At 37.6% G+C, this 21,065-nt stretch overlaps 1 protein-coding gene across 3 annotated transcripts in view; it reads right to left on the bottom strand.

Moving 5' to 3' along the window:
- CEP192 (centrosomal protein 192) overlaps positions 1–21,065 on the bottom strand; it is a 79,593-nt gene that overhangs the window by 15,092 nt on the left and 43,436 nt on the right. For 2 of the 3 annotated variants that reach the window (XM_064443059.1, XM_064443060.1), the window contains 12 exons: positions 20,684–20,799; positions 18,347–18,523; positions 17,439–17,529; positions 16,502–16,678; positions 15,711–15,971; positions 15,390–15,502; positions 13,229–13,338; positions 8,436–8,577; positions 6,077–6,249; positions 5,608–5,731; positions 2,401–2,506; positions 822–1,026 (listed from right to left, as the gene is read on the bottom strand). In XM_064443059.1, coding sequence (XP_064299129.1) covers positions 822–1,026; positions 2,401–2,506; positions 5,608–5,731; positions 6,077–6,249; positions 8,436–8,577; positions 13,229–13,338; positions 15,390–15,502; positions 15,711–15,971; positions 16,502–16,678; positions 17,439–17,529; positions 18,347–18,523; positions 20,684–20,799 — 1,795 coding nt within the window. Of the gene's footprint in view, positions 1–821; positions 1,027–2,400; positions 2,507–5,607; positions 5,732–6,076; positions 6,250–8,435; positions 8,578–13,228; positions 13,339–15,389; positions 15,503–15,710; positions 15,972–16,501; positions 16,679–17,438; positions 17,530–18,346; positions 18,524–20,683; positions 20,800–21,065 lie in introns of those variants that run through there. The other variant, XR_010371515.1, reaches the window with a different exon arrangement.

Here is a 21,065-nt window from a genome sequence, read left to right as displayed (position 1 = left end):
AAGGACTATTATATTATACTCCTTTCAAAACTGTAGAAAAAAACCCCAGATATAATTGAAAACTTAAGCCTTGAAAGTTCTCAAGTCTGTTAAGTAGAAATGTAGCATCAGCGATCATTAAAAAAACTCCTCATTACCTAGAAAAGAACACTAAGCAATACCAAAAATTGTGGTCTCTACATAACACAATGACAGTTTCATACAGTAATCTGGATCATTTTAAGCATTACAAGAATTAAAGGTATAGACTGAGGATTTAAGACTCCATTATCAACAGTGTCAATCATTGAGTACAAGACAAGGATAGCAAGATTCACAGCTGACACTCCTATTGTCTTAAGGAAGAATATTTCTCTGCTATATGCAGATCGATTTACCTCACATCTTAGGGACACATATACAGAGGAAGAAAATGGGTCTACTGCAAAAAGTGCACTGACCCAAAAAAGCTTCAGCAAAACACAGTAACCTCATAACGTCCTCTCTGCCCAGGCACAGTGTGGTTGCATTCAGCATAGTTGCTTGAAAAATCGGCGGCTTACCTGTCTGCATGCAAACCTATCTGTGGGACAAAGTGTGGATATGCTGCATAAGGAGGAAGGGGAGGAAATAAGAAAAAAAAGGGGGCTTCTGAAAAGAGTTCCATCACAAGGACTAACATTTCAAACAAAAAATTAGAAGCAGGGAACGGGTCAATCACACTTAATTAGACTAAAATAACAAAGTCAAGGCATTCAAGTTCCCAAACATGCAATACAGTAAACAAAACCTCTGAACACAATATACTACAGATGTTGGATTTACTAAGTAATCAGCATTACCTGAGCTTTGGCCAGGTCCTGTTTTAGGAAAAACAATGGTTCTATTCTTTATTTCCATTTTTGTTAGAGGGAATGCTGAGAGAGGCTTTGCCACATGAACAGCAGAACTTTCAGACTGTGGAGCAAATATATCACGTCTTCTAGGTGGAAAGTCTGTTCCAGACACACTCTGCGCGACTGCCTCTTGAATTTGCACTTTAATAAACTTTTGCACAATTTGGAGAAAAAGAAAGATTTAAACAGCGAACACCGATATATTAACAAGTCAATCTATTCAGCTGTATTTCTTTGAGTTGTAAGTGCTCATGTTGTTCAGCTTTACATTCCAACAGAGAAAGCGTCTCATACAGTAAATCCCTAGGCCTTCTCTAATTTCAGTTCACAAAGTTTAAAGATTTTAGGACAAGCTTAATTTAGGAGAACAGGAAAATTTACTATGTAGACATTTTAATTCAATAGGAATAATAATTTAAACTAGTTAAATTTAATTGATGACAACTACAATATTCTCTGCTTGCAGAGAACAGGAACAGAGCTGCCTCACACAGAACGAGCTTTGTGTTCACTTCTGCCGCATAATTAGCACTTCTAAAAACTTCAGTTAATGCCAGTAAAATCTTTGCATACTTTTTGCTTCATTGGATAGGTAGCAAAGAAATGGCAGGAACATTATCAACTACCAGATCTCTTACAATTTGATTGCTTTTGCTACATTATCTACTTTGTCCTACTAGGTTCTTTCCCTTAAATCCTTTTCTCATACTGTAAAACATAAATATGTGCACAGTCTCCATTCCCTTCTCAACTCACTCTTTTCAACAACTTCCCTGTTTGTTTGGGGTTTTTATAAAGCAGTTTCCAATTCTGTATTATATCTCACCTTCCTCCATCAAGAAGGAAAGTAGATATGCCATTTTATCCCTTCAGTGTCTTATTTTTCTCTCCATGCATTGTTACAATTAATCCAAAATACATACTGGCTGTAAAAATAAAAAAAAAAGCAGTGTCTCTTTCTTTGGGGAATATTACCAACTGTTGGCTTCGTAAATTTTATTTATATGTTTTAATTTAACCAGGGAAAAGTATTGGATTAAAATGCATGAAGAGCAAGAACCTGTTCTAGATATTCTTTATCACAGACTTGTTGGCCAGAAGGTTAATTTTACCTTAAAAGAGCTCAGAAGGAGCTATGGTGACATGCCCAATAACCTCCTTTAACTTCTTTTATTTTAAAATATTGTATAGACTACTTTTATATATGCATGTGTACATACATATATTATTTTAGAAAGCAACGTCTAAGGCAGTGGTGGGTGTACAGGTGCAATTTTGTTGGCAATTAAGTGTTCACATCATAGTATTTCTTCAGAGATGAAGAACTAAGAATCTCAGTTTGCAAAATAGCATCTCAAAGTTTATTCTTTTTTTTTTTTTTAACAGAACTTTAAAAATTAAGGACAATAATGGAAGGTGACAGAACTGTTGTCTCATACCTAAAAGATTTTAGCAGTATTACTAAACCTTAGCCAGTAAAGTAAAATAAACAGTTGCAATCTCAACTCTCAAGTAAGCCACGTACCTTCTGTCCGTTATCACAATGGATATAGATTAGGCCACTCCAAAGAATTAATGAAGGCTTTGTGGCAAGTGATGGATTAGGACTCACCAGAATTAGGGTACTGCTCCTAATAAAAGAAAAAAAATATTAGCATCTACAACAGATCCCACTGCACCGCACCACCCACCCCTCCCCCCCAAAAAACCCAAAAGATGCACTTTTAAGATAGCAGGTAAGTTAGGATGATGTAGAGATAGTAAAATTTAAGGTATTCAGCTACCCATTATATTATCAAGCTTTAGTAGTCAGAAACTTAATACTAACACACCTTACAAACTTGTAATGGATGGTTGTATAAGGGGCCTTAGGGAAGGAGTAAATCTTATCTATTGTTAACATATACAACCAGTCAGGCCATGTAAAGCAGGCATGCAACTACACGGTTCAGCAAAATAAGCTTCGATACTAGTCAACAAGGAAATTGTACTGTTCAAACAACATACACTCCACAAATTGCATTTGAAGAAGCTTTTGAACTAATCATAGTTTTAGAGAAGCACCTTGCTTTCCTCCCTCCCATGCAGAACTGATCTTGGAAAAAAACAAAAGCCTTTCAATGTTATCAATGCTTTCTATAGTTATTTGGAGTAGAGGACACTGAAGAGCCTAACTCACTTGAAGCAGTTATGACATCACACAGTAATTTGACCAGTGGGAACATAAATTCTGATTTACATGTTCCATATTCTATACTAGAGACATTCAAATAAAGGAGGGGAGAAAGTAAGCACTGAAGTAATTAAAAAAACTAGTACAAAATCACTGAAGTAAAGGTCATTGGTTGTATGTTAGCAAAAGCACTCAAGCTACCCCTGAAGAATTAGTTTAATATGTCATTTTCACAGCACTTCGCATCTGAAAAGTTTAGTGTAGGAACAATATCAGTCCCCATAGGAAAGTCAGTTCCATAACCATTGTCACAACATGACTATCTCTACAAACTTTAACTAACCGATAGCCTTAAAATGTTAAATCAAGATACAGATATTTCCTTAAAGAATTGTGGGAGTTTTTTCAATCTCAGCAGTTTTTAAAATCTTTTCACTCATGGTTCTCTCTCTCACATACAAGCTGTGCTCGTGAGAATATGATTTACTAAGTACACACACTATCTGTTACCACAAACCATTCCACTGTCTTTGCTCCTACCAGCTTGTCTTGTCATTTACTGCAAACTTCTCATGCAAATCCAACTTGCACAGAGTCACAAACCACATGTCTCTCAGAAGAGTCATACTCAACCTAAAGACACTACCTCTCAGTACTTCTATTGCCATGGAAAGAGGCAGAGCCCAGGGAATAAACAGTTTCCAAAGGCAGCTCTTGCAGCCTTTAGGGATTCCAACAGTCCCTGCTCCAAAAGTGCAATTCCTTTCACAGCACTTACCAATACTCCCAACACCGAGGCACAGCAATACACCAGAGGCTAGTTTCAGTTCACCTCCAGGAGAAAATCTCTTGGAATGCTACCACATTCAGTAGGGACTCAAGACTTCATTATTCCACATTCAGGCAGGTTAGAATTGCCTTTAGTTCATTCCATGGAACTTAAGGGGTTTAGTCAAGGTGAAACAGGGCATGGTCTGCTTGCTCTAGTGTGGCAGAGTCTGCCCTTGATCTTAGGACCTTCTTTCACCACCACTGAGGAATCAGACCTTCTCCTTCCCTGGCCTAAATCAGTTCAAGAATTCTGTCAACTCCAACCATCACAATGCATAAGTATAAAAGATTCTGTCTGGCTCTTGTCCTGACAGGAGGACTGCTCTTGGCACTACAGGGAGATGGTCACGAGAAGTAGAAAACTGGGCAAGCACAGATGTGCTTAAGTCAGCTGTTCCCACAGGTCTGTTTCATACTTGATCCAGACTACTTACTTGGACCCAACATATGAGGTTTTCAGCTCATTCTTTTCCAAGTGAAGGGAACACATTTTGAAATTATGCAGTGCAAGAAAATTCCTTGCAGACAGTCTTCAATTCCCTCTTTTTAAGAAATCACTCCACAGACAGTCCTGAGTCTAGGAACACTCAAGATGTCCTTATATTCACAGCTACTGGAAAGCTGTTTGTTATCTCTTTTTGAAACCATTGTTCTTGGCATTGATTGAATCTGCAAGGAGTGGCAGATATCCTAGCCCTTCCAGAGAATCCTCTTTATTTTGTTCTCACTAGTGATGAAAGTTCCCCAGCAGTACATCTGAGAATTCACATCTACATGAATATGGAGTTAAGTGTTTGAATGTATCACATCTTGCACAGTGATGCAGGACTGAAAACCCTGTAGATGTTTGGGCAAACATCTACAAAGTTAAAGCAATTACCTAAATAAAATCCAGAAAGCAAAACCTAGTATTTGTGGAACATGAGACTTTTTTTTTCTTTTTCTGAAGATAATAGTTCAAATAACAGGTTCTTAAAAGCCTTTCTGGACTGACCTTAAAAAAACATTATAAACTTAGAAGCGAGAGGTGGTCAGAATTTTCAAGCATTTTATTGTGAAAGACTTGCTGACGTTTGTGAGGAGTCTCATACACACATGCAGTGATGAGTACTGTTCCAAACTACTGCTAATTAAGACACAGATAACCTGACACTGGCTTATAATCCTTTCCATACCTACAGACACTGAGAAGCCAAAAGTTGAGTGGCAAAAAAACAGTTTTGTCAGAATGCAAAACACCCACCACATTCAAGTTCTGACGTATATCATCACTTTTGCAAAAGAAAACATTAAGTCCCCAGAAGAGAAGCATTCTATAAGAACTGTTATTTTGGGGTTTGTTTCTTTGTTTGTTACATAGGGGAAAGAAAGCCTTTTTGTTTTTAAACACAGGTCATTTTCAAACAAAGCTTCAGCTTTGTTGACCATCCAGCTCCGGGAAAATTATGCAATAATAGCAGCATGTCCAGGCACAGAAAATTCCTGGCCTCCAGGTAACTTTGTAGGAGACAGAATAACATTCCCTCTGTAAAGAATTATAAAGGGATAGGGTTCTGAATTATAAAGGCTAGATTTGCATATTAGCTGACAAACTACAATAAACTCCTAAAAACTATCTAAAATGCCTAAAATAACTAAATTACTAAACTAACTACAAATAAATTCCTCCAAAACTTCACCACACTTTCACACGTAAAGGAACCTATAAAAAAAAAAAAAACAACTTACTCTGGTTCAATAACTCCATGTTGTGGGGTTATAGTAAGGCAGTGAGCTGGCCATGAAAGCTCAAATGCCAACATCCTTTTAGAATTGTTGACAATTTGTACATGTCCAGTATCTGCTGTTCCACCTGTAATAAAAAAAAGCAGCTGTAAAAAGCTAACATGCACAAAAATTCACAGAAGTACCCATGACTCAGAGATGTAACAATTAAGATAAAGAATTTTCTACCCTATTTTTACCCTCACAATGCTTTAAAATCTTCATAGGTACGCAGCACATATTATAAATGTACAGAGAGCACACTACCTCCAAGAATTTAACAAAAAGTGTTCAAAGTTGACTGTTTAGATATAAAGCTATTGCAGCAAGATTATTGGCCAAGCCACATTTAACAACACAAAATAATTACATAGTATGTATTAGTTATTTTAATACTAGAATGGTTATTTTATTAACTTCAAAAAATACTTACTAATAGAAGGGGATGTCAAAGTCAAGTGCTCAGGTTTAACAGCCCAAGTCTGTTGAGCGTCTGATTTATTCTGAATCAGATCATCAGTTTTCACAGGTAATGGAGGACCCTGAGGTCCTTTAACAGGAAGAACATCCAAAGCTGCACTGATATGTCTGACAGAGTTCTCAAATCTGAAAATAAGATTGCATTAGGCAAAGGTAGCAATAAAAATAACTTATGAGTAATTATAATAGCCTACTCTAGTATTTCTCAAAATTTAATACTGAAATACAATGTTCTTTACATAGGCCATCAATTTCATTTAATTCTCTATTATTAAGAAAAAAAAATTGAGCAGCTATATCATGACCTAGCTTTTTTCACAACTGTTTAAAAGTCTTCTGTTTCCAACGGAAGGTACTAAAAGAAACAATTATCTTCAGGTGATAAAGTAAAATGCTTTCTCTATACATATTTTACTCAGATTAAGAACATACTGCAGAGATCACCTAGTCCAACACCCCTGCTCAAAGCAGGGTCAGCTACAGAAGGTTACTCAGGATATTGGGCAGGAGGCTTTGAATTTCTCCACAGATAAAGACTTTACAACCTCTCTGGGTAACCTGTTCCAGTGCATGACCACCCTCCCCAGAAAAAAAATTTAAAAAGTTTTTTCCCCATGTTTAAATTGAGGTCGCCTCTTGTTCTGTTACTGGACACCCCTGGGAAAACTGTCTTCCTCTTCTTTACTTTCCTATCAGGTATTTATACACATTGATAAGATCCTCCCCCTGCTCAAGCCACCTCTGCTCAACACCAAACAAAACTACCTCTTAGTCTCTCCTTGCAAGACAGATCCCCCAATCCCTTCATCATCTTCATGGCCTAGCATATCACACCTTTTCTTTCAAAATACATGGCAGATAAGCCCATATATGAAAGCTAGGAAGCTGTTATTTTGGGATTCAGTGTATTTTCTTAAGTTAAAAGCTTAACTCCCAACAAGTTTGATTTAAAATACTAAAATAAAAGCAGAAATCAACAGTTAAAGAAAAAATACATAACTTTTGCTCCATACAACATTGTCCAAACATACAGCTATTCTTCCTATTACCTCTGCTTCTGAGAATCCTGACTCAGTTCAGGACAGCTAAACTAACACCTGTGAGAATTCATCCCTCAAGACAGCAGTGGAACCAGGAAGGCAACCGATTCACATAATCCCTTGACATGGAATTTCCTAACAGTCAGATTAATGGTTAACACACTCAGATTTCTTCTAAGAATTACAATCTGCTCAGAAAACGAAGAGCCTCGTGATGCTTAGCCACGGAATAAACTGAAATCTATAGCAACTGTTAAGGCTATCAAGTGGAAAAAGCAAACAAATGGCAACCACCAAATAAGAGAAATGTCCTGCTTGCTGCTGCAGGTATTTGTTTCCAGCCTCTACCTTCACAATCCCACTATGCCCGACAGACACCTTGCTAGCCAACAAATCTGTCCCAAAGTGTTCAGCATCTGGAGTTCAACAGGTACAAGCAATTCCAAGACAACATCTACATATGTAGATGTTAAACACAACGGGACTAGGTAGGACCCTTTCTTTACCTATGTAACAGGATCTTGAGAAGAAAAACCATGAAGACTCAAGAAATAACCTATGCAAATATATTCCTTATGGTGTTAAGGTTAACCCATCTGTATTTTGGTTTTATGCTACACTATCTTAGTAAGTAGGACTTGATTAGGATTTGGACACATCTTTCCCTTTTCAGGGCTCCAAATGCTACAGCAGCCTGTCTAAATAAAAGTGACAGGTCCATTTTGAAACCTGGCCTCCACCAGTCCTCCAAAGAAATCCTCCCAGTAATAGATCACTTCATCTGAGGGAGTAACCTGGGATGGGATAGCCTCAGCACTGATCATTTTTTTGATGAGTATAGTACGCACTACATTGAAAGGCTGGCATACGGGCTGGAGAAGGAAGAGACCACTAAGGCTTTGTAATATATCTCTATTTCCACCCCAGACGTCAAAAATTCATTACAAGGAATGAAGTAGTTATAGTCCTGTTAGGACTACAACAATAAATGCACTTTGGAAGTTCCTATGGAAAAAAAAAACCAGTTTCAGATGAAGAACGGGAAGTTGCAGATAAAGGTAATGGTGTCAGTTGAGAGAATAGTTTAAAAGTTATCGTTAACAGTTTCAGACTACAAAGTGAGAAGAGCCACCTAGATATTCATTAGAGCCACTCTCATTATAGAGCCAGCTCTTTCACTTGAAATCTGACTTCTTTTACATCACCGACATTAACAACTTCCGTGAAAGGAGATGCATTTCAGTTCAGTGTTATTTGACAGTCTTATATTACCTGTCTGATTGCAAATGATGCCCAGCAGACTGCCGAAATCCATCCTGATCAAAAGTGGAATATCCAACCACAGAAAGGATAACCTTTCGCATTTTTGTGTAAAAAAGATGGATATCATTTGTCCCCCGTGGGATATCACACACTAAAAATGAGAGTAATAGAACAACTCTAATAAGAACAGATCTATAATACTAAAAAATTACACAACTGAGATTTAGGGTACAGACCTAGTTAATAACCTGTTGGCTAAGTCATCCTAGATCATTCCAAAAATTATTTACTACAAGTTCAGTTAACAGGCATAAATCAACATTAGCATGAGATGTAACATATAAATCTAAATACATACCAATTTTAACTTTTTAATTATAAGTTAGATATTTTCCACTTTTATACAAAGAGTACATACTAATCTGATTTTATGCTGAATTAAAGTTTTAGGGTTTTTTACCCTGACAAATAAGACTAACGTATTGCTAAGGCTTCACAGAAAGAGATTCAACTTGAGAAGTTATTTTTCAATCACTCCATCTATTCAATCTAACACTTCAATATTTAATCATTATACCTGTAAATACCCAAAAGGTCAGGAATGTAGGAGTATGGTTTAAAAATAATAAAATATTTCATCAAAATGTTTAATAATCAAGTTTACTCCTTTGCTTTGAGCCATTTCAAATTGAATAGACAGCATGAAGAAGGGAACACTTCTCACACGAGATACATTTGATTAAACCACTGTTTCCTTTGCTGCATAGTAGATACCAGGAACAATTACTAGTATTTGTGTATAGCTTCTACAGCTCAGCTATGGGTAAGACAGAGCAACAACTGTTATAGAAGTGGTTTTAGTTAGAATTTACATGCATCTAGAAATTTGTTAGCAAAGCTAACTCCTGTAAAAGGATATCTAACAGAATGTGGTTTTTGGAATAAATTAATTATTTATTCTGTCATGTATGTAACAAAATTCAGTATGGAAATGTGTTCTTTCTTTAGGATGACTGTTATTTCTACTCTAAGTTTCTTTTATTCCCTCCCCCAACCCCCAGCTAAATTCCATTCAGTTCAGGAAATCCCAATTTTCAAATATCCTATTAAAATATTTAACTCTTACAGCTTATCTCATTTTCACCAACTTAAAATATCAAAATGGCTAGTTCATTAAGATAACTTTGAATGCCAAGGCCACAGTGCACACAATTCCAGACCCAAGTGTCAGACCCAAATCACAGCATACAAACAGCATGACTGTGCCATCTTCACAATCACAACAGACAGAAACAATTTTATACAAAGGCTTAGATCCTATCAAATATACTGAAGTACATCATACAATACTTAGAAATGCGCAAGAGGATCTTGTGAAGAATACTTGATCACAGATCCTTCCCTCCTCTTTAACAATACTTTCATATGCAGACAAGATGCTGATATGCATTGGAAACTAAATTCATGTTGATGACCCAGGTACAAAAGTCACAAAACGTTTTAGACTGCTTTAGAACAAAAAGTTGCTAGATGTTAAATATCAACAACCACTGTCCCTATTCAATTAGTAACTGAAGCATACCTTAGCAACCAAAAATATCTTAGATCAGTATGTAAGAGATGTTCGATTAGTGCAGCAAACTACACGAGTATTAGGGACTAACTGAATCTGGTAGCCTGACAGAGGTGAGGCTGCCACAGGTCCAACTGGTAGCAAGGCTGCGCACATGATCCCAGTAAGCACCTCCTTCACACATGCACACACACAGAGCCAGCCACACAGACCAAAAGAGACAGAAACAGCACTCACAAACACAACAAGCACCAATGGCCTCATCCCCTCTGGCTGATCAGGATGAAGGCTCACAACTGGCAACATACATATATGCAACATGGATCCCTCCAGCTGCTGGCCCTGAGCCACACCACACCGATGCATCAAGTGAGCACACTGGTGAAAAACTGACACCGCACTATTTCAGACACTGATGTCAGTATATAAATTCTTAATAGGTTTTTTTCAAATACCTCTGTGGATTAAGGCAATGAGGAATGGAGGCCAGAACAGTCTAGGGATCTAACTTTACATTAAAAGCAATCCTTATAGCCAAGACATTCTATTCTTTGAGCTTCTTTTCAGCATCATCTCCCAGTCTTTCATTTAAAAGGCCAAACAGTTAACAAAAAACAACAACGAAAACCACACACACACAAAAAGTACTCCACCAACATTTAGGTGTTGGGAGAAAAAAAACCAAAACACTTCCTTATCAGCTCAAAGATAGCAACTTACAGAAAACAAAAAAAAAAATCAGATTTCTTAATCCTAGGTACTACTATTAGTTCCTGCAAAGTATCTGACTTACAATAACATTACAAAGAAACCCCACGGGTATTACCACCGAAAAGTCAGTGACCACTAATCTGTGTACAATAAGATTGTACTATTCACACTGGACATCACTGGGTGACAAGATGTGACCAGGGCTTAAAGTTTGTATTGTTGTTAAATAAGTAATAACCTCATTTACTTTTCTAAGAGCTACTCTTCCAGCACCCTCTCCTTGAAGGCATATTTGCAGTATTAAACAAGTCTATCTCCTAGGTTTTTACAAGAACAATCTTCACCTCAAATTTAGTGACTGACTACAGAAAGCAGTACATAACAGCGCAAGCATCTCTTATGTCCAAGATAAGTAAGTTTGAGTAAATAAACAATTGTGACCAAATAGGGAATAATAAACTGTATTTCACAAATTCATGAAAGTACGCTCCCAAAGAGAGACAGAAAAACATTAAGATGCAAGAGGTAGGCCTTACAGAAAGAGGAAAAGTTAAGCTACCATTGGCAAAAATATAGCAATAAGGCAATGAGATAATCAAGGATGTCTAGGCTCTAACACTGGCTTAACAATTTCAGAGCATACTCCAGTACCCAAGTATCTTATCGACACTAGGATTTCACCTCAGCCAAGATTAATCATCACCAATCTTTACTTTTCCAAGTAAAGACAACATAAGATCTATAGGGAAAGAGTCTGACTCCAACATTGATTTAGTAGCAGTAGCTTAGAAGAGTAAAATCTTCCTATATGTGAATAGGACTAGTTCAAGAAATAGTGTTTGGCAGTAAACTTGTTCATAACACTTATGGGATTAAACAGCTGAGAGGGGGGTTTGGCAGGGTGGTTTGGATATTTTCAAGGACACATTTATAATATACTGCATTATTTTTTAGTATTTCATTGCTAACAAAACCAGAAGTACAAAAAAATCAAAGTTATTTAATTTGGGAAGGGAAATATATATTTTAATGTCAGCAAAGTTGTCTGCCTCTCATTTTTCAAACATAAGATATATCGTTGTATGACAAATTGAACCTTTCTCAATCAATAAGGCAAATACTCTCCAAGTAAACTGAGCATTTTGAATGCTATAACATTCATAGACTGGAGTTTCATTTTGCTGGGAGTACAGTAAATTGTTCAAATAGGTACTGCATGAAAGAAAGCAAGTTCCATTGCCGTGCATTGACCCTGGCTGGATGTCAGGTGCCCACCAAATCCACTCTATCACTCCCCTATCAGCTGGGCAGGGGAGAGAAAATAGAACAAAAGGCTCACAGGAGGAGATAAGGATACGGAGAAATCAGTCACCAACTACCACCATGAGCAAGACAGACTCACATTGGGAAATTAAGTTTAATTTATTACCAATCAAATCAGAGTAGGGTAATGAGAAATAAAACTTAAAACACTGTCCCTCCATTCCTCCCTTCTTCCTGGGCTCAACTTCACTCATGAATTCTCTACCTCCTCCCCGAGTGGTGCAGGGCGACGGGGAATGGGGGTTGTGGCCAGTTCATCACACATTGTCTCTACTGCTCCTTCCTCCCCAGGGGGAGGACTCCTCACACTCTTCCCCTACTCCAGTGTGGGGTCCCTCCCACAGGAGACAGTCCTCCATGAACCTCTCCAACACGAGTCCTTCCTACGGGCGGCAGTTCTTCACAAACTGCTCTCCAGTGGGGGTCCCTCCCACAGGGTGCAGTCCTTCAGGAACAGACTGCTCCAGCGTGGGTCCCCCACGGGGCCACAAGTCCTGCCAGCAAACCTGCTCCAGCGAGGGCTCCTCTCTGCACGGGGCCACAGGTCCTGCCAGGAGCCTGCTCCAGTGAGGGCTTCGCACAGGGTCACAGCCTCCTTTGGGCCCACATCCACCTGCTCCGGCATGGGGTCCTCCACGGGCTGCAGGTGGGTATCTGCTCCACCGTTAACCTCTGTGGGCTGCAGGGGGACAGCCTGCCTCACCAGGGTCTTCACCACAGGCTGCAGAGGAATCTCTGTTCTGGTGCCTAGAATACCTCCTCCCCCTCCTTCTTCAATGACCTTGGTATCTGCAGAGTTGTTCCTCTCACATATGCTCTCTCCTCTCTCTGGCTGCAATTGAGCAGGTTTTTTTGTTCCCCCTTCTTACATCTGTTATCCCAGAGGCACTACCACTGTTGCTGAGGGGCTTGTCCTTGGACAGCGGTGGATCCAACTTGGAGCCAGCTGCATGGGCTCTATCAGACATGGGGGAAACTTCTAGCACCTTGTCACAGAAGCCACCTCTATAGCACTCCCCACTACCAAAACCTTGCCATGCAAACCCAATGCATCCATCCAAATTGAGAATTTTGCTTCTACATTTATCAAAAAAAAGAAATAGTGTGGAAAAATAACTAGGATTCAAGCCTAAAAGGATATTTTTCCACCCAAAAACAAGTATTACATTTTCCTTTTAACAAGTTATAGGCTTACCCTCTGTCACAAGCTGCTCCCCTTGAAATTCTTCATCAAATACAATGTTTCTCAATAAGCTGTTTTCTGGGATTATGTGTTTTCTTACCTCAGGTTTATACATCATAGCTCTGTTAAAGTGATAAAGAAACAAGAGTCATTACATTACATAAAGTATTGAAAACACCAATTTGAAATGGTTGGTAAAAATCCAGCAAAGTTTACCTTTATCATTGTTCAAATACCCCAAGCTCAAATCTGTAAGCATTCATTTAAAACTGAAATCTTTTCATAATATTAAAATGGTTAAAGAAATACCTGCTCTATTGCTGCACATAAAAAGGAACCACTGAAATAATGGCTACCACACACTTGTCTTTCCAAGATGCTTGCTCTCTGCTGTCAGTCACACCTACCTAGATTTCTGATAAGTACCTCAGGAGTGATTTTTCAGTCACCACAGGAAGCAGGAGAATGCTAATTTGGTCACGAGTGAAAGCCTTTTAAAGGGAAAAATTGACTAGTCAATAGCAGAGTGGCATCAGGTGCCAGCCAACAGCAGGAACATGGAGCCAAGGAGCATGACTGCCAACAGGACAAAAAAGACTGGGAGGCAAAGGGATATAAATAGTCCCTGGGGAAAACGGGAAACTGCAGGTCAGTAAGAGGAAACCTGGCACTCAGATAGCGTCAGAGCCGTGGAAGTGGAAAGAATATCTCAGCGCTACTAACTCTCAGGTATAAGCTACTTACCAGGGTGCTGACTATGTATATTTTTAGAGCAAAGAACTTGAGCCACAAGTTGGCAGACTAGACAGATTACTCATTTCACATTCCTGCCTGAGTCCAAATCATGTTCTCCTTCTAGTACACAATTACAGAATGGGGTTTGACTGGCTTACATTATTCAGTCATTCCAAGAAATAAGCACCTCTCTGAAATTATCAAGGGAGACTTCAGAGAAGCTCCCACCCAGAAACAACCAACTAGACCACCATGTTCCAGAACCAAATGCCATGCCTGCTGACTAATAAAGTCAGTAACAAATAATTTCACTCACCTACCAATGTCCAGAGTCTGAATAAAAAAGTTTCCAACACTACCTATACAGGAGCATCAAGCTTCTTAATGGGTTTTCTGTTAATCAGTAGATCAGAGCTTTTCCCTAAGTATTTTTGCCCTTTGAGCAGGATTCAATGATAGCAAGCATTGCTTCGGACAAGACAGTTCATACAAAAATCAGTAACAAGCGTCTTCTAAGGTATCTAAGATAAGCCAATTTTCTATCAAGGCCACAAATGCAGCTATTCCACGAGCTTTTTATTTAAAGACATACAGTTGAATTCAGCTATGTTTAATACTTTATTTGGATAATAAATAAAATGGCTTTTACCACGTTTCAGGCAATCACATTTAAAAACAAGGTAAACACTGCTATTCTGAAATTTTGCACTGAATTATGATAATTAGCACCTTAGTGTTCTGCCTATTCTTAACATTTTGCATTATCACTATACACCACACACAGTACAAGTCAGAAGTGCTACTTACATCATTTAAAAGCAGAGTATGCTATTTTTGTGCATTTGAGTTATGCAAATTGAAATGCAGAGTAACATAGCCTCTATTCAGGCTCAATAAGATATATTCTACAAATTTCCTTAGTGTGTTATGAGCATATGTGGATGTTATTTCTCTCACATACACATTTACTCAAACACTGTCTTCATCAACAGAATTCAGCAAACGAAGATACAAATCTTGTTCAAAACTTAATGCCAAATTTCAGAACTACTCCTTTTATGAGCCTTTTCTTGAAAAATTAAAGCTATGTACATATTGGAAAGAGATACCAAGATAGAACACAATTCTCTTCCAATACAAAAAAGCAAAAATTTTCCCCAAAACTCACACTCAAATTCAAGAATGTAAAAAGAAAATAAAACCCTTAACTAGGATTATAACTACAGTATGTAAACAAGACCACAAACAAAAACCAAACCCTTACCAAACCACCTACCAGGCATAAGACTTACTAGATCTCTCCATATCATCACTGTCTTTTGGTTTATTTTTCCTATTTTTCGAAGCATGTTAAAACCACACTTGTGGTAGCACACACCTCTGGTTTTAACTTTTTATTAAACATACGTCTCTGTTACAACAGTAAAGTATGTCTTACCTACGATACTGCTGCCTAGAAATTTCATCTCCACAAAAAAAACATATTGTTGATACCAATGTGTTTGTTTTATGGAAGTTTTTTTCCATTGGGTTCCATGTTATAGTAATCACCTGATAAAATAGACAACACAGAAAATAAATCTTATTGTTAGTACTAATGTTTGGAAGAGGAGTCAACAAATTACTGCAATACAAGTGAAATAGGATTTAACACAAGTTAAGTGAGATTTGAATAAAGAACTAGTCAGACACACTCACTGATCACATTTATTTTAATTTCAATTAATAAAACTAGCTCAGAATCAGGTATTCTACTTACTTCATGTGTTCCTTCTCTTAGTACAAACTTCTCTGGAGATACCGTCATTACCTGAGGATCCATAACTGGTTTTGTCCATAGGTTTGCAAAGCACAATGCTTTAACATAGGCAGCCCGAGAACCTGTATTTTTTATGCAGAAGGAAGCTTTCCTTAATCCTGCAGGCACTAATCCATCCAGTGTTATCATGTAACTATCTGACAGTTTTTTAACATTTTCTAAAGTTATATTGCTTGTTCCTCCATATCCAGATAATGGTATCTGCAGGGGGGGGAATAAAAGAAAAAAGAAATTCACCAAAATAAACAGTATTTCAAATGAAAGCAAGCTTCTTACTAGAACTTCTGTACAACTATGGTAAACTATATAAGCAGTTACAAAAATACAAATGAAAATGCTTAAAACAAACTGAAAAGACCCTGCAAGAAATTAAAAAGCCAAAGTTTATTCAACGTGTTAGGCTTTACTGAAAATTAATCTAAGGCTAACCTATAAAACAAGGCAAGTTCAGATTTTTGACAGTTCTAGAATTAAGATCTTGGGTTACTTTTAACATAATACACAAAAATCTTTTTTCATCCTTCACAAGGGGAAAAAGCACAGGCAAAATTGAGGCTAATGTTCAAACTGTAAAATTTAGTGCCCGCACAATCTTTAACAAGTACAGAGATATGCATAGTGTAATCTTGAAAAGTTTCAACTTTAATAGAAACATCTATTCAGTATTGGATTTAAAACAATTACAAAAAAGATATGTTCAAATTTTTTAGAAGTTAGGTTGCGACTCTTACAGTAAACTTAATTCCTGGCTGTGATCGAATCCCCAGCTGTTTGATTTCCAGCTTTGCAAAGAAGCAAGTTATTCGAGTAGGTGCAAACATTAAGTATATGTTAGTATCTTCTTTGGGACGGATTTTGAGTTCCCAATTACTAGTTAGGCGTTCTTCTGATCCGAATATATTTTGCAGCTATAAAAACAAAGGCATCAGAAGTAAATGACTACAATAGAAAAAACATATAGTAATAAGACTTACTTCACTAGTAACCCAAAATTAACCTCTTCAAAACCTGGATTAATTCAATCGCTAATAGCACATATTTAAGATTGCAATGCTTAATATGTAACAGAAAAGACCAATTCAAGATACTTTATATTCCCACAATAAGCATATCAGTGCCTCTCGGTTTGGACTGCAGAGTTTTTTTGCTTTCAATCACAATACAGTAAGGCTGAACTTAACCAGCACTACATTAATTCCCTCTCACTTGAAGATTTTAGATATCTGAGTAAAAAAGGGGACACGAATCTATGTGGACTACGTAGCAAAAAACCCTCTAGTTATGGTAATTCCCAAAAGCTAATTCTAGTTTTAATTTGCTCCCTCCCTCATGTACACAAAGTACCTTGGAGCGAGGTCTGGAATCCCTCCTGCAAGAAGAGCCACTGAATCCACTGGGTGTTGACTCTACTGTGCTACAGCAGCTTAAAGAGCTATAAACTGAGTTCCAGTTTGCTGCAACTCTGTTATGGTTTCAGCTCTTCCTCAGATTGCAGCATAGCTTAAGCTCTGTTACCATGCCCATCTTGGCAGTCTCAAGTGCAAATACTCACACAGCCTGCTATCACTGGCATTTATAAAGGAACAACCCTTCAGGGCAAAGACATCTTTATTACAAATGTTTCCCAATAGTTGTCAAACGCTAAAGAGAAATTTTATTGACAGTTACCTGAAAGCAGTCTTGATCCTGGCCTCTTATCAACAGTCTTAAATGCTGGGTCACAGTTGAAGAGTCATTTCTTAGAGTTAACTTCTGCTGGCTGAAAAATATGAAGTTCAGTTATATTTTACAGCAAATATAAGTTAACTGCATATGTGTATTCATGGAAACAATGAAAATGGGATAACAAACTTTAAAGTAATTATATTAACAAAAAAATCACCTCTTGGTACACAGAATACGTTAGCTACAAAGTTACTTCTGTATTCTCAAACTTAGACCTTACAATATTATACACTATGCATCAATCCTCATACAGGAAAAAAAACCTCAAAATATATATAAATGCAGCTATTCCAGAGTTTCAAGCATTGTGCTTAACAGCTTCAACTTTTAAAGCATGCAGCAGTTGTGTCAATACAAAATTTCCTCAAAAAAAACCACTAAGACACAGTTATAATTAGATTATCCAGAGCCACTTAGTTGTGCAGAAACAGAATCTTGTGAGTAGTCTGGCCCAGATTCACCAGAAGAGTTACAAAGAACTCAGTTAAGGATAAATTTTAAATGATAGAATAATACCCTTCCATCAAATTGCTTGGAAAATATTTTCCACTGAGTTTTACTTACATAACACTAATCTTACAGAATCAGATATTATTCTAACAATAACTGAAGAGTCCTGCAGAATACAAAAAGCTCAAAAAAGATCAGTTTGTTTCCAAATATTTATTGCACACACAAAAAAAATAATTGTAATATCCTGCTGCTAACACTTGAGTTGCAAAACAGCTTAATTTATCACCTGTGGATCATTAATGTGAATAGGGACAGTAAGGAAGTTTTACTTCAAAAAAGTGCAATATCAAATACTTAACATGATATTCTACATGAACAGCTGCCAAGCTTATACTTACGCTGATTCTCCAAGTGTTACTCCTCCCCAGGCAATGAACTGCTTGTTGGAGAGAATGGGTGGGATGTCCGAACAGCTAGCAGCTGTAGACACCGGTCTGTTTTCCTCAGCCTCCGCCTCACCTTTTATCACCACTTCATACTGAGGCCCAGATGGCAGCACAAGGATTTTCAAAGTACTTTAAAAATAAATAAATAAATAAATCCCACCACAGAACAAGATACACAGAAAACAAAGCATAACTGAAACAAAAAATTATAGAAAGGCCTTTTTAAAACTACCCTCTTACGGGGAAATTTTTTTTTTATGACAAAGGCCAGCATTAGGCATAGTAAAATTTAAATCCTTTCACTTGTAAATATGCATGCCACATGTACGTCAAGCAATCTTCTGAAGTATTTCATCTGGAAATGGTTCAGATAAGTATTTGAGAGACTACAGCTAAGCAAATTATTTTTTGTGCATGTTAACTTCTGATTATTTTGACACATTAATTTTGGAGAGAAACAAAGTCTGGCTGTCTCTACATACATTAAAGAGATGCCTTTTGACACACCTGTGAAACTTCAATTAGTTTTACAAACGTGAGATACCCAGGAGCGTCAAAATTAAACTCTGAGTCCTGTTAACAACAGTAGCATTCTATTCCACAAACCCAAGATTTTTTTCCTCACTTTGTTTCCTGGAATTGCTGTGAGAAAGAACAACGGGCCTACACACAGGGAACCAGGCCACCTACAGCTGGCTTTTCATGATATGGTCTGTACCCTGTAGGACATAAGCACAGTGCAGATGACTACTGCCTTCTTCAGGCAGAGCAGAGAATGAGAGAATCAGAGATGAATGAGAACATTAGGAGGACAGATTCAAATTATTAAATACAAAGAAATGGGCTAATACTGAATAGGAAAACTGGCCTTAACAAGCAAAGAAAACAGAGGAGAAACTAGACACACACACAAAAAAACCCAAAACAAAAAAAAAAAAGAAGAGGAACCAGGAAAAAAGAAAGTGCTGCCTAATTAAGGAGGACAAAAGCCAACAGAGAAATAAAACAAAGGGATATAGAGAAGGAAGTGGAAGTCAGAGTTATCTAACCAATGATACAGGGAATAAGAGGAAAAAAAACAATTAAAAAAAACAAAACAGGAAAAAAAGACTAGGAAATAAAAAAGCCATAGGGCAGGAAGAAAATCAAGCTTTTAAAGAACAGGCTGAAGCATTTGCTATAGCACAGACCCACTTAAAAGCCAGGAATGAAACTCAAGAACCTCCAACTCTTATCTGTCATTGAATTCCTACAATGCCTACTGACAGAGCACAGCATCCCACCAGTAGGGACCATGAACTCTTGTTACTGCTTTAGTCTATTAGTCTTTTGGGAGCATTTGAAAGTGGACTGCAAAGTTTCCAACCCTACTGAGTACCCTGAACGAGTAAAGCAAAGAAGTTACACATAAGGCCACAGGAAAGCAAAGATTAACCACCTTGCATGCCTATCCATTCGGATCATGCTTTCATTATCACAGAACTCATGGTTTAATTTAATGCACTGTGTAGGCCCAATGAAGCTAGACAGTGAAGCTGAACATATTTTGGGCAAATTAATTTGTCCGTTCTTGCTCTATTACAGCGGAAACTGGAAAACACGTAACGGAAGAGAAAAGGCTGTTCTGGAGAAATTAACCTGACCCCTGCCATTGCCAAAAAACTCTTACATGACACCAGAATGGTCATTTGAACCAATCAACTCTATTTTGCAGAATAAAATTTGACAGGTGGTAATATGCAAAAATATGAATGCTTACATCTGCAAACAGAAGATGTATATTAGTGCTGTACAGGATTTACAGCCAAACTTTTATTTGATTATGGCAGCCAAAATTAATGAATACTTTTGATCCTGATCTGTGCTTGAGTTTTTTCATATGCAAAACAGAAATAACATTTCCCTTGATTCAGCAGAGTGAAGAAGAGGGAAGCAACTGAAGGGGCTGCTGAAGATAAGTATTTTAAATTTTTGCACTTCTTTAGAAACAAGTACTATATAAGGGGCTTCAGGGACTTAGTCCATTTATTTATACTAAAGAAGTCTCAGGATATCCATTGATGTGTGATGGGAAACATTAGCTACTCATTAGGCTATGTACAGCAAAGAGGCAAGGAATCTATGGAACAGGTGAATCCTAGTGAAAATGTACTCTCTAATGAATGAGGACTCTCACAAAAACAACTAAGGTCAAAATTCCCCTTATGGGTAAAGCTTTCAATTTGTTCATGACCTTGAGGTCAAAAGTAGCTCTGTTTAAAAGAGGGAGCATAAAATCAGTTACATTACCTTTCTGTAGTCATTATGGTTTTTGGAAAAAACAGTACAGTCACTTCTCGCTCTTCTCCAGGAAGAAGGAAAAGATCCTCAGGTTCAACAGCAAAGCAGCTGTCCTGACTTGATGTCTGAAGGTGGGCAAGGGGAAAAGGGAGGGTTGGTTACTTATTTTAAGGGAGTAAACACTTGTACCATATATAATACAGTTTGGTTGTGCACCTGTTGCACACAAAGTTCAGACAATTCAAATGCACCTGGCACCTTCAGAGCTCTCCCATAACCCTGCACTAGTTAAACTCCTCTAAAAAGATGGGCACTTAGTACAAACACCTCATGAAAAAGAAGCATCTTAAGTCATCAGCTGTATACACAACACTGAAGGGGCCACAAAGAG

Source organism: Phalacrocorax carbo, chromosome 2, assembly GCF_963921805.1.
Source record: "Phalacrocorax carbo chromosome 2, bPhaCar2.1, whole genome shotgun sequence".
NCBI classification, from domain to species: Eukaryota; Metazoa; Chordata; class Aves; order Suliformes; family Phalacrocoracidae; genus Phalacrocorax; species Phalacrocorax carbo.
The sequence above is the reverse complement of the archived record's forward strand: the minus strand, read 5'-3'. Positions and strand labels throughout refer to the sequence as shown.